This window comes from Nesoenas mayeri (assembly GCF_963082525.1).
Source record: "Nesoenas mayeri genome assembly, chromosome: 1".
NCBI classification, from domain to species: domain Eukaryota; kingdom Metazoa; phylum Chordata; class Aves; order Columbiformes; family Columbidae; genus Nesoenas; species Nesoenas mayeri.
The window spans coordinates 204,131,009-204,144,315 of NC_137541.1; the positions used below are offsets into that span (position 1 = coordinate 204,131,009).

Below are 13,307 nucleotides of genomic sequence, written 5' to 3' on the forward strand. Positions count from 1 at the left end.
TGAACAAACTACTGTTTAAGCGCTATATTCAAAACCAGAAGTATCCTTCTGCAAATCCATTACGACATACAGAACACTTTGGAGTACATTTTCAAGTCTGATTAACCACAGCTGAAGACATGAATTTTTTGCTGAGTCGTCTTTTTTTTTTTTTTTTTTTTTAATCCTCCACCAATCCTTCACCAAAAGATGAAGTGCAGATTGCATTGCAGACTATCAGGAAACAGAGCAGGTCAAATATTTTAGGCAGTAACACATCTGTACAGTCTCTGTGTTGACTTCTTTCTATCAGCGAAGTCTGTAGAGTTGTCCACAGTACCAGGATTTGTCGAATTGCTTATTGATGACTTTTGATCTAGGGATATAAGAAGATGAAAAAGATTTCACTGCTCTGCTGTTTAAGAATCGTTGTTCTTCTGCTGAAACATGCATTGTTTAAAACAAACACAAATATTCATAATGACATAAATTTTCTTAATCCTAACAATTTAAATTTTAATTTGTTTCTTATTGTGGCTTACAAAGAAAAAAATGGATTTACAGATTTGAAGAAAAGGATTCTGCTTTCCTTAGAATATTTCAAGAACAGCTCTGTTAACAGCAGTTTTCTGCTGCTGTAATTGATACACAGTACAGCCCAAGGTACCTTAATATAATGTAGATGTTTGTGATATAGAAAGAGTCTGAAAGTAAAGGGAATTGTTTCTGAAAACACACATTAGAAACAGCAACATCTTTCTTCTTTAGAATTAAATATTTGTCTATTTCTGTGCTTTTGAAAACATTTCCCAAAAAAGTTTTTAACCAAAAGTGTCAAAGAAAACAACAGTGTTTTATACCTGCAGCAGTACAAGTCTAAGCTCGTGAAACACTGAAGTACAATGAAGTTGCTGAGCTTGAAACATGATGGAAGCAAGTGTATATAGGAGACAAGGTATTATAGTCATTGACAGTAGTAGGAATAGGTGTGATTTTAGAACAGATTACAAAGCTGACTTTGTAAATGATTTTAAAGCTCTTTCTCGATTTTTTTTCATTTTTTAAGGTTATGAGGATTATGACCACATGTGCAGCTCTGCATATCTGTCCACTTGGAGATGATGGTGACTCCTTAGAGAACATACGCAAGCTTCTGGTTAACCACCAGTGTAGTGCTCCTTTTATTCAAAAGATCTGATAACTGCTTTTCATCAGCTCTCCAGTTTTGTTCCATCATGTTATCTCTACCAGCCTGAACCGTTTCCTAAAATGGTTCCTTTGCTGTTCCTTGCAATCCTGTTATTGAAGGAAGATGTCTGTGGGAATTTTGGGCTTTTGGTTTCTGCACAGGCCAATGAAAGAAGGGTGGTTGCACACATGCCTGGTGATATTATCATTGGAGCTCTATTCTCTGTCCACCATCAACCAACAGTTGACAAGGTTCATGAGAGGAAATGTGGAGAGGTAAGAGAGCAGTATGGCATTCAGAGAGTAGAGGCAATGCTACATACCCTTGACAGAATCAACTTGGACCCCACACTGTTGCCAAATATAACGCTAGGATGTGAAATAAGGGACTCCTGCTGGCATTCTGCTGTGGCTCTGGAGCAGAGCATTGAGTTTATAAGGGACTCTCTTATTTCATCAGAAGAAGAGGAAGGAATGGTGAAATGTGTTGATGGATCTTCCTCGTCTTTCCACTCCAAGAAACCCATTGTTGGTGTCATTGGACCTGGCTCTAGCTCAGTTGCTATCCAGGTCCAGAACTTGTTGCAGCTTTTCAATATACCTCAGATTGCTTATTCTGCCACAAGCATGGACCTAAGTGACAAAACTCTGTTCAAATATTTTATGAGAGTCGTGCCATCTGATGCACAGCAAGCACGGGCTATGGTGGACATTGTCAAGCGCTATAACTGGACCTATGTTTCTGCTGTACATACTGAAGGTAAGAGGTTATTTTTTTCCATATAAGAATGCCTTTGAACTTCTTTCATGTGGTCAAATAGATGACAGTTTGATGCTGTTGTTTTTTTTTGCCAGCCAGTTGTCAGCATTATAAACATTTACTTAATAATTACGCATTCCCTATGGGGCTGAAGTAGCACTATGTTGATAATTGCTGAAAACAGAGTTCAAAATACAGGATTGTGTGTGCTCTAGGCCCTCTTGTTGCTAAAAGTGCTTACACTGAAGTCTCCTAAGTGACTTGAATTTAGACAACATTTATTATTTACCTTAAACTACCAGTCAATATATTTACATAGAATAATCATTTTGACTATATTGGTATCAATGGGTAATGAGAAAGCACCTGGCCTTTCTAGTGCAGAAAAGAGCTAAATCTTCATTTGAAACTGTGGCTTAGTCAAAACATGTTCCTGCTTAATATCTGAGGCACAGAGGCACAAATATTAGAAAACCTGTACTTCTGGCTAATACTCGAATGTGGGTTGTCCCAATGCCGGGAGACCAGAACTATTTATTTCCTTTTTATGATACCACATAGAGTATTACAGTAACTTGTTGCTCTGCATCTGGCTATTGATTTCAGATCTGAGCGAGGGAAGTCTTCTTGACTTTTCTTCACATACTTATGCTCCATCAGATGTCCAGAAAATCAGAACTGTGTGCTAAATCTCTTTCCTGTTTTTATTAATTTGAGTCAGAGCTTAAGCTTTTTACCCAGTGTAAGAAGAGTATATGATTAAAGTGAAAAGCTGTGGAAAATGTTACCTGATTTCATTATTCCTCGTGTTGACAGAGTTGAGCTGGTTCATCTTGTTATAAGTGACTAGAATTTCATACTGCCTTAAAAGCAGGTTTCATCAGTCCCTGTCTAATGACAGCACCATTTTATGAGTTTTCTGGAATTAGGTTCTGTGATGAATTTTAGGATTTCACCGGGTCACCTCTGTTCAAACAGACAAACTCAGAATGGAAGGCTCAGAATATGTTCTGGGAATGAAGAATGTTATTAAGAGATTGAGTAGTGGTGATGGCATTTCTGAACAGCAGCAGATGCTGCTGGCTTTATCACAACCAATAGAAAGCAGATTGTCCTTCCCACACACTGAGTATGCTTCTCTGGCAGCCTTCATTCTATTCAAAGCCCTTTTTGGGGTGATGCTTGTTCAATACTAGTATGTAGACATCTTCATTTTTCTGAAGATATGTACAGAGCTTATTCTGCAGTATTTAGAAAAAAAAGTATTAGAACTTACCTGTAGATTGTTGTAAACTTGTTTCCATCACAATAACAAGAGTTGATACATAACTGCAGCCCTTTTGTATAGGGATGCATGAATATATTAGCAGTTTAATATAGCGGCGTATAAATCACCCTATGTCACATCATGTACTGAAGGCACTCTGTGCCAGCTGATGTCTTTGGCATGGGTTAGTGTGCAGTCTTTGCTTCACAAATATGTATGAATAATATAATGGTCAAAAATAATGTCACTAATGCATCACATTAGCGTAAGATTTTATATCCTAACTGCTTTTGATGACTCGTATAATTTTTGCTATGAACAACTTTTTTTTTTTTTTTTTAATTGAAAGGAGATGTTTATATATTCAGTGTGGGAATTGTTAAGCTTATAACCAGGCCTGAATCTGCACAAAGTGAGAATATTCACTTTTACCACTTCCCGTGGACATTCTGTTTGGAGCAGATGGTAACATATGGCATGTCAATCTTATGGCAGAGGAACTTTGCACTGCACATTGGAAAGAAGGGAATAGGGACACAAGGGTTGAAGCTGGACGTAGCTCCTATGGCCACGACAAGAGTATTAGGTAACAGAGGAGCTGGACGTGAAGAAGGAGAAATAATGAATGATTGGTATATCTAGTACATGTGCCTATTTCTGCCATTATTAAAGTGGACAAGATAGGTGGTATGTTGTTAATACTTGAGGCCTCATATAATTCATAGAATGTTTATGGCAACATAACTCTGGACTTCAGTCAACAAACATTAAACTTGGGTTCTGAAGACCTTATGATCCTATCATGTATCTGCATGGTCTGGTCATGATGATGAATATGCTCTCCAGTTAAACAACATCACACAAATATTTTCTAACAATAGAACAGATGATATTTATAATGGGATAGACAAATACAAACTGGTCAAGGTATTTCTTTGAAACATAATGATGTCTGCTGTTCTGGATGCTTTCCAGAGATTATGGGAGATGTTCACCCTTCCAGGAACAGAAAGATTTTTTTTTTTAAAAACAACACACAGTACTCCTACAGATGAATATTAAAGTAAAAGAATGGAGTAAACAAGCAAAAGAGATATTGTTTATATTATTTTTATTTTTATAATTAGTTTTCATCTTACTATAGCATCTGTTTACCTGTAAACAGTCCAAATATGCCCCTATACTCGGTGTCCTACATTCATAGGTACTATTTCAAAATAGGAAAAAAAAATTGTTAAATCCCACTCCTTGTAATTTCTATCAATTTAGGATCTTGCCCACCCATTGAGAGAGGACCTTCTTTCAGTGTCTCCAGTAGTTCTGGCCACCTACATTCATTATCTTTAACTAGTCTTCATGCATTAGCCATATTCTTCTGAAATATGATTTTTGATTTCTGGGAAGGATTTCCAATGAGAGGAAGGCTTCTCTCTTTCAAAGGCAGATTGGGAGAAGAGGTAGAAAAAGGCTGATTATTTCATTGCTTCGGTAGTTCCCACAGCAGACAAAGTTATAGGTCTCCTTTTGGCCTAGTATAGGAAAAGCTTGGAATAAGACAGTAGCTTCACAATAAAAAGCTTCCCGTTGAAATCTTTACTTCTGCATGTACTAATCATCTATGTCTGCAGTGAGTTTATGTTTTGGGAGGTTTATCTGAAGTTTTCTTGTTAAATCCTTATTCAAGACTTACAGTTTTAAAATATGCAAGGTTTTTAAGAGATTTTCATAAGCTTTGCTCCTTTGACATTTAGCATCGCAGTTTAATCTAGGTGATGTCTTCACGTGTGAAAGTAACCACTAAGAGCAATTTATTTTCCTGAGAATTTGAAGGTAAAAAACACTATTGTCAGTGGAGCTCTTGTAATTTTAAAGATTAAGTTTCTGCAATCCAATTAATAGGAAATATGAGTAACAAGAAGACATTGAGTTGCTGGAGTGAGTTCAGAGAAGGGCAATGAAGCTGGTGAAGGGTCTGGAGCACAAATCTTATAAGGAGTGGCTGAGGGAATTGGGTGTGTTTAGCCTGGAGAAAAAGAGGCTGAAGGGAGACCTTCTCATGCTCTACCTCTACCTGAAAGGAAGTTGTAGGATGAAGGGTGTTGGTCTCTTCCCAAGAAACCAACAATAAGACAAGAGGAAATGGCCTCTAGCTGTACCAGGGGAGGTTTAGATCGGATATTAGGAAAAATTTTTTCATTAAAAGGGTTGTTAGGCATTGGAACAGGCTGCCCAAGGCATTGGTTGTGTCACCATCCCTGGAGGGTTTAAAAGATGTGTAGATTTGGTGCTTAGGGACATGGCTTAGTGGTGTAGTTGGCTGCGCCAACTAAAGGTCTTTTCTAAACTAAATTATTCTATAATTCCATATTTCTCATAAAACAACAACAATCTCCACTTACTGTAGTGTATTTTACATTCGCTAATCAGAAATTTTTGCAAGTCTTAGTCTTGGGTTGTGAGTCTCCTTGCTCAGCTCTGTCAGGAGTGACCACTTGTCATTGGCATCATTATCTTCCCTTACTCTCCAACTCTTCCTTGCTTAATGATTTGGGGAAGTTCTACTCTGAACCAATCTGACTTTAAAATAAACCTTTTCATCCATCCAGGGTACTTAAAAAAAACCCACCCTCATCGGTTTCATCAGTTCTGGAATCAAGGTCATACTGTGATCCCCAAGAACAGTCATGTTATCCCTGCTTGTCAGGGAGGTAGGAGTGAGTGGACAAAGAGGGAAAATGTGATAGGAAACTCCTTGTACTGAGGACCTAACACTTAAAGCCTGAAGCAAGTGCCTTCAACTTTATGGATTGTTACAACAAGTATGCAGGGTGTGCTGAAGATCATTTTATTTTAAGTTTGCATGTTCATCCAATTCTTTCAGCTAGCCTCATGGGTGTTTTTTCCACCACTGTGATAGGAGCAGAAGTTAAACAGACTGTCTGTAAACTCAAATCAACTTTCACTTCTTAAACCGGCTTTGCAGATAGACAGTTAGTCAACAATGCAGCTGAGAAATCAGTCTGCCACTCTCTGAGGCAAAGTAGCTCATCAGAGGGAAGCCCTCTCGTTCAATCCCACAGTTTCTCAAAGCATATTGGGGACCCTTTTTAGCTTATGTAACTGTTTCCCACTCTCAAGGAAACTAACGTTTGTAAAAGAGTATAGAGAGGAAAAGTTGTGCTTTTATTTTGATTTTGGGTGGTGATGGTTGGCATGCAGATAGGCCATGGAGCTCAAGTACCCTTGGCTTTTTTGTAACCTTTCTTGCTTAACCACTTGACACTTGACACTTGACACTTGACAGCAATTGGAAATAGTTGAGGAAATGAGGGAGAAACTGGTTGTCTACTACAAGAAACTAAGAACTGTCTGTTTACCTTATTTCCCATATGAAAGCATTCCCCAGTCTTTTCGAAAGATCAGAGAAAAATATATGCAGTATTCTCTTTTCCCATCATTGGAGTATGAAGGTCTCATTGAAAGCCCACTTGAAGTCAATACTGTCCTGTTGACTAGACTGACATTTGGATCAGACCTTCCTAGTCAGACACAAGGTCAGTCCTTGAGAATCTGTGTTTAAAATTTGTCTGGGGTCAAATGAATTAATAATTTGAAAGGCAATTTTCACTGCTATTGGAAATCACATATTTTGCCACTGTGAATGGAGTAAAGATGTGATGAATGCTGGAAAAATAGAACTGCACAGGAGTACAATTCAAACACAATAGCTCAAGTTTTCTGGGAGTGACAAGGTATAAATTTCACTCCGTTATGTAAAAGGTTTGGTTTACTCTTGAAGCCTTAAGAAAGAAGCCACTTTGTTAACATCTTCTTTAGACAGCTCTACAGGTAAACATTGGATCAAACTCATCCTCAAAAGTCATCTCTGTTTAAAATCCTTTTTCTCCATTTAAATTTATCATAAGTGCATATAAAGAGGTGTTTCACATTCATTTTCTCAGGATGTACCCAGGCAAACATAACAAAAGCAGAACTTCCTTTCTTTGCTGTTAAGGGTTATTTCACACATTTCTTTTCATATTTGTTCAAATGTGCCTAGTTACAAGACTATTTCTGCCTACATCCTTTGCTATCAACTAAATAGCAAAACGAAAATTAGTCATAGTCTGTGAGAATAGATGAAGAACTGAACGAAAGAGCTGCAAGAAATTGACCTTAATCCTGCTGTATGGAACAAATTGTATTTATATGATGCTGTGGAGATTTTTTTTCAGACTCTAGATTTTTCTCAGTGAGATACAAAAGCTGTATCATGGTCATAAATACTATTTTCTTTTCACAAAGTAATATTAATGAAAATTAGATTAGTTTTATTTTAAGCACAGGTGATATTTTTTCATGCTTAATATGCGGAAAAAACACATAGAAATAATGTATGAGAAGTGGTCAGTTCTGGTCCATTACAATATTTTCAATTTAAAAGAAAAATTATTTCTAAAAATCTGTTTGTGATAATTGAAGAATTTCCTGAATTTCCTGTTTCTGCAATGTTTCATTTTTACCCTTTGGCAAAATAATTACTTTAAAAAAAAATTCAAAATTACTTTTATTTTTTACTATTTGAGACTTTTAAACTCTTTCAAACACAATCGTTGAGATCAGGATGATCACAGTTTGATATGCTCTCAATCTCATTAATCTTGTAGAAAAAATAAAAAATACCTCTCATCTGAAAGAAAATATGGGAAATGGAAAACCCAGTTCCTGTCTTGTCCTGTTGAGATGTTTGCTCGTTTTTATTGAATGTTAACATCTACAATAGAAGTGACTTTTTACCCCCATTTTTAAATATTTATTGTAGCATCAGAATTGTGAAAAGTGAGCAAATGTTATCAATCAGCTGGGAATACTGAGACAGAAAACTGAAATAGCTTCAAGTTAATGTTTATTTTGTCTGGTGGTGACTGACTAACTGGACAGCACTTTAACATTGCTGGCAGACTACTCAGGCCAGAAATACCCACTGTGAAGTGTCTTGACTGACAGAAAAGCTCAAAATGAGGGTCATAACTCCGGAGTGTAATGGGGATAAAGACTGTTAGGGGAGATACTATGAGACAGCAAAGGGAAGGTGAGCAAGGAGGTGTACTATTCTAAAGTTTTAAAAAAATGCCTCACTTAGAAAGCAATGACAAGGTGGAGTTAGCTAAAAGCAGGAAATATGGATCTTCAAGATGTCACTTTTATTCCTTTTTTTAGGGACTAAGCATTTGAATATCACTTTTTCTGTCACTTAGACTATAGTTAGTCAACAGAAGTTTCAGTGACATGAAACTTACCTTCACTGAGTAGAGACAGTGGGAGTCCAGCATCCTTCAGCTTCATTTTAAAATTGCCTTTTGCCTTAGGCCTGGAAATGGCACAGTTCTTGTCCCCATCCCCAGGGTTCACCTCTTCAATCAGGGAGGAATATATCAAGCTGATGAGATTTGGAAGTCTTTCCGGAAACAAGGTTTTGCTGCACAGTGCCTGCTTGGTCAGATCAGTTTTAGCTTTCTCTGAAAGCTAAGAAAGGCAAATGGCTTGTGCTGAATCTTTTAACATTCTCTAAGGTAGCACTCACAAGCTGACTCTTGAATCACACAGGAGGTCTTGGAGGTGAATAAAAAATTATAGAGTTTGCTTTAGTTAAATTTTGAAGCCACTGAACAGAGGGTCACATTGCATCCATCTCACTAAAATCTGATTCCAGGCTCCTGATGGTGTGGAGGCATAGCTGTAATGCATAATATTAGACATGAATACATTGTATGTGTATACGTTAAAAAGTGTCTGTGAAGGTTGTTAACAGAACACTTACCTTGGCAACTGAATTTTGAGAAAATGTTGGTTTTAAATCACAGCCTTGTTTTTAAACTAACACAATTTAACTCATCATTCTAAATATGCTGACTGGAGAAAAAACACAGTTAAGATTTCCTCTAATTGAGGAGTTTGACTGTGGTGGGGTTTTTCAGTGCTTTGTTTGTTTGTTTTATTTTTTCTTTTCATTTTTTGTTTGTTTGTTATTGTTTTTGTTGTTGGTTTTTGTTTGTTTGGTTGGTTTTGGTTTTGGTTTTGTTTTTTTTTTTTTTCCTGGAAGTGTCTGGCAACACTTATGCCTGGCCAGATATATGATCCAGGTATGTGGAAGCCTCCATATAAAATCAATTACATTGTCAAAGCGCAGACAAACACTGTTTTGGGAATGGCTATTGCTAAAAGTGCAATATGTACTAGACAAGTTGGAAAGATAATACATTGAGTGGCTCGTAAACTAGTACACTGAATGAATCCCATGCCCAAAATCCAACTTAACTGTTGAGGACAGTGGAAAATTATCTCTTCCTCAGTCTGTTGTACTCTAGTCAAATACTTCTTATTTGTCCTTAACTAGGGTTTGATTTTTATTTTTTTTCCTTTTCTTCATGAGATAGATTTATAGATTTCTTCTAATTTCCTAGATGATGTTACAGGCATTAGGAGGAAGATCAGTAGAAGTACTGCCAAAATAAAGGTGCAAAACTGTAGTGAGAGGACTATGATCAGGATCTAGGAAATTATCTTACCTCAGTGCTAAGATTTTTTGTGAGCAAGGTTGTGAAAGGGACGTGAACCATTTGTCCCACATTGCTATTTTGGATTGCATAAAGCTTTAGCCAAATATACATAAACTACAGTTGATCTAGCATGGCAGAGTCACAGAACATGTTCACCTTTCCCTGATTTAAAATTACACAAGTCCATTCTCCATATCTTACTTTTGGTCTGTAAGATAGGTAATAACATTACAACTAGTCATTGATAGGTATTGCTCAGGCTAAAACATATTGTTTACAAAGATACATACAGAGTGTCTTCACTTAAGGTCTTCATGTAAAGACTGAGTAGATTTCATCATTGGGTAATCCATTCAGACTGTGAATTATCTGTTCTTCACATGAAATAACTGACCGTCTTGCTCCAGCTTATAGCCCCTTTATCTTGATATGTTCTCAGAGCTTCTTTTCCCAGGCATTGTTCTAATCTTCCTTTTGGCTAAACCAAAGAGCTTTAGTTCTCCCATTGCTTCTGTAAAGTGGGTTTTCCAGATGGTAAGTTATTCTTATAGACCTTGTATAAAACTTTCCTGTTTTGTCAAATCCTTTTTTAAGAGCATGTACCCTTTCTTTTTGCTCCTTTTTAGAGAGATTAGTATTCCATTTACTCCTCCAACTTGCAGTCAGGCAGGAAATTGTTTTCCATAGATCAACATACAAGCTGCTGTTCTTTTTCCTATTAGCAAACCAATACAGTGGTGGCATATAAACTTGTACTATTTATTTTTCCCTTGTACAGTTATCTGCCTCCATCTTGTCGTAACTCATCTTCTGCCCATCTGCCTTACTATCTCACTTTCCTCAATGTTCGCTGATTTTTTTTCCTACCATCTTTATTTCTGGTTACATTAACTCCTTGCTTCTCTCCCCCAGTTAGGTTTAACTTTATTTTTTTTTTTCCTTATCCCTCCCTGGTCAAAATAAGTTTACCAAACTATTTGAGGTAGATAATTTTATGAATAATATAGAATGCAGTGATTTGGAAATTTCTAAAATTTTTGGCTTCTGTGATCACAGCTATCAACTGATACCAGCTGAGCCCTGGCAAAAATAAAGGCCATTGAAATTGCACAATATTGCTAAAGTTCTTTCAACTGAAGAATCCAGATTCAGTCTAGATGCCTTCTAAAGTTCAGGTTTTAAAGTCCAGATTCTCATTTTAAAAATCCAATTCTCACTAGATATATTATTCAGCAATTCTATATTTATTTTGTCTTAGAGTCTTGAGTATCACAGTTGTTCAATTTGCAGATTTGACATTTAGTGAAAAATAGCACGTTTTCACTTGCAAGCAAAACCTTAGAAGAGAAAGATAAGCTGAAATTCTTCCTCCCTTTTACCTTCATCAGTTTCAACAATCTTCATATGCAACTTCAGTCTCAATTACATTGGAATAGGGTTCTGGGCCAAAATATCTGCTACACCTGAAGAACCCAACATCATGTTTCATCCACCTTCTCTCCACCAGGTTGCCTCAGAGGCAGTCTTTGTAAGCAAGATGAGCGAGTGGTCAGGGATCACGCTGACAAGCTCAGGTGTTCCCTGGCTTGCAGAAAGTCCTGTAGATGGCTGTGATCTCAGACCTGTGCTGAACAGACACCAGAGATGCATCCTGACAGCGAGAGGAACTATATGCATGGTAAAGGAGCAAAAGCAAGAAGTTTGTAAAAGGATCTTATGCCTTCTGTTGACGGAGAATGAGCAGTGAGGTTCAATTCCTTTCCCATTTCCATGTTAGCTTTGCAACTCAAAGAATAATTTTATCATATGTTTCTGAAGAAGTCCAGGGAGGAAAATTAGTAAAAACCTGCAGATGCCGTGCTTTTAGTTTTATGAGTAGAACAGAACTTAATGTTGCATTTCATAGGTAAGTAGTTCTTCCTTTTTCTTGCATTTTTGCCACACAAAAACACAGGATTCAAATCCTTTTCACATTACAGAAGCTTTGAAAACATCTATGATATGTTCCGAAAATGAGAATATGAGTGTATATTATGTTTTCAATACAAGCTTCTCTTATGTTCTCTGTAACTGATGTGCATATAAAGGGCTTCTTAATTTTTTTTTCCTTACAATGACACTGTGGAATGTAAGTTGCCTTGTTCATTTTCATGCATATGCAAAAAAGGCAGGCATTTTGTCCCAGCTATTTCTTTCCATAAAGGGAAAGTGTGAGACTAGGTCAAATTTAAGTGATCTATAGAAATGTTGAAGTTGGATCAGATGCTCTCTTTTTCTGATTTGCATCTCCCCTTGAAAGGCCACTGTACATGGTATTTGAATACTTGACTTCTTTCCTGGCACTTCCATGTCTACTGAAAAGAAAGGGAAATGTAGACAGTCTATGTCTTATTGGATATAGGACTGAAAGTTTTCTTCACTCAGCCAGAATTTCTGTGGAGGGATTTTTTTTTTTTTTTCTCTGAATCCAAAGGCATTTATGCAAAAGCCTAAATGTCAGCATACTTAAGTAGCTCAAAATGAAGCATCTGGTACAGCATACATTCGGGGATCTCAGTCTTACAGATTTTGTATAGAAATTGGACTTATGTAACCAGCGGGATAGGCTAGGAATATAGTTTCTTCTAGTAAGCTACCTGAGATTCAGCCAAGGAATGTAGCTTTACAGTTATAACAACATCCCGCTATCAGGTTTTATGGAAAAAGTTAAGGTTACTTGACCTATAGACTTACCAGTTTCTCTTTCCCTCCATTATTCCCTGTTTGGCTGTTTCTTCAGTTGTCCCCCTCCCTCTCTCTCCAGCCTCTTGCCTGGTAGCTGGAACTGTCTGAATCATCCAGGCTAACATGGTCTTTTTCTTTCCCAGCTCCCAGGCTGATTTTATTACAGCTTTATGCATTATTCACGTGTATTCAACCAACAGTTTATGCAGACAGATTCTGCTACGTGAGCTGTTCACAGGCTGTTCAGGCAGGGCTAGATGGTGCCTTTGGGCACTGCTCTGTGGAGGAGTGACTTGTAAATGGTGCTGACCCAGGAGACAAGGTGCTGAGAAGCTCTCAGTCATGCATGGTTGCTTATGACCATGTCAGGCTAATGCTGCAGCTTCTCCATCCACATGCGATAGAGTGCGCACCACACTAAAGTCACTCAATGAGAGGTAAGACAATTGTGTCCTCGACTCTGTGCTGTAGATCTGCCTTTGCTGTTTGGTTAGCTTATGTCTCTGTGGGCTGGAAACATAGCATTATCTGCTCTTCTAGCCCTGTTCAACAGCTCTGATCAAGAGTGGGAGTCAAATTAAATCACCAGAACTAGAAATCTTGGCCAGAGAATACTGGCTTTGGAGAGCAGGACAGCGTGGTGCCTCCTGGAACAGGGAGTTTGGGATGGTTTACATGGAAGTGAGAGACCTGGTTTTACGATTTCCTGGAATACCCACGTGGCCTCAATGGAGTTGTAGAGGTCATTGTAATGCCTTATGATGGAATGACTGCTTCAGAAACACCAAGGCTACATTGGGCTGTATCATTATGGCATTTGTCTCAAATT

At 37.5% G+C, this 13,307-nt stretch overlaps 1 protein-coding gene across 3 annotated transcripts in view; it reads left to right on the plus strand.

The window, feature by feature from the left end:
- Positions 1-1,242: 1,242 nt before the first annotated feature.
- GRM5 (glutamate metabotropic receptor 5) overlaps positions 1,243-13,307 on the plus strand; it is a gene marked incomplete at both ends in the record, with an annotated part of 247,840 nt that continues 235,775 nt past the window's right edge. For 2 of the 3 annotated variants that reach the window (XM_080354356.1, XM_080354357.1), the window contains one exon: positions 1,249-1,927. In XM_080354356.1, the coding sequence (XP_080210482.1) occupies positions 1,249-1,927 (679 nt within the window). Of the gene's footprint in view, positions 1,928-13,307 lie in introns of all 3 variants that reach the window. The other variant, XM_080354358.1, reaches the window with a different exon arrangement.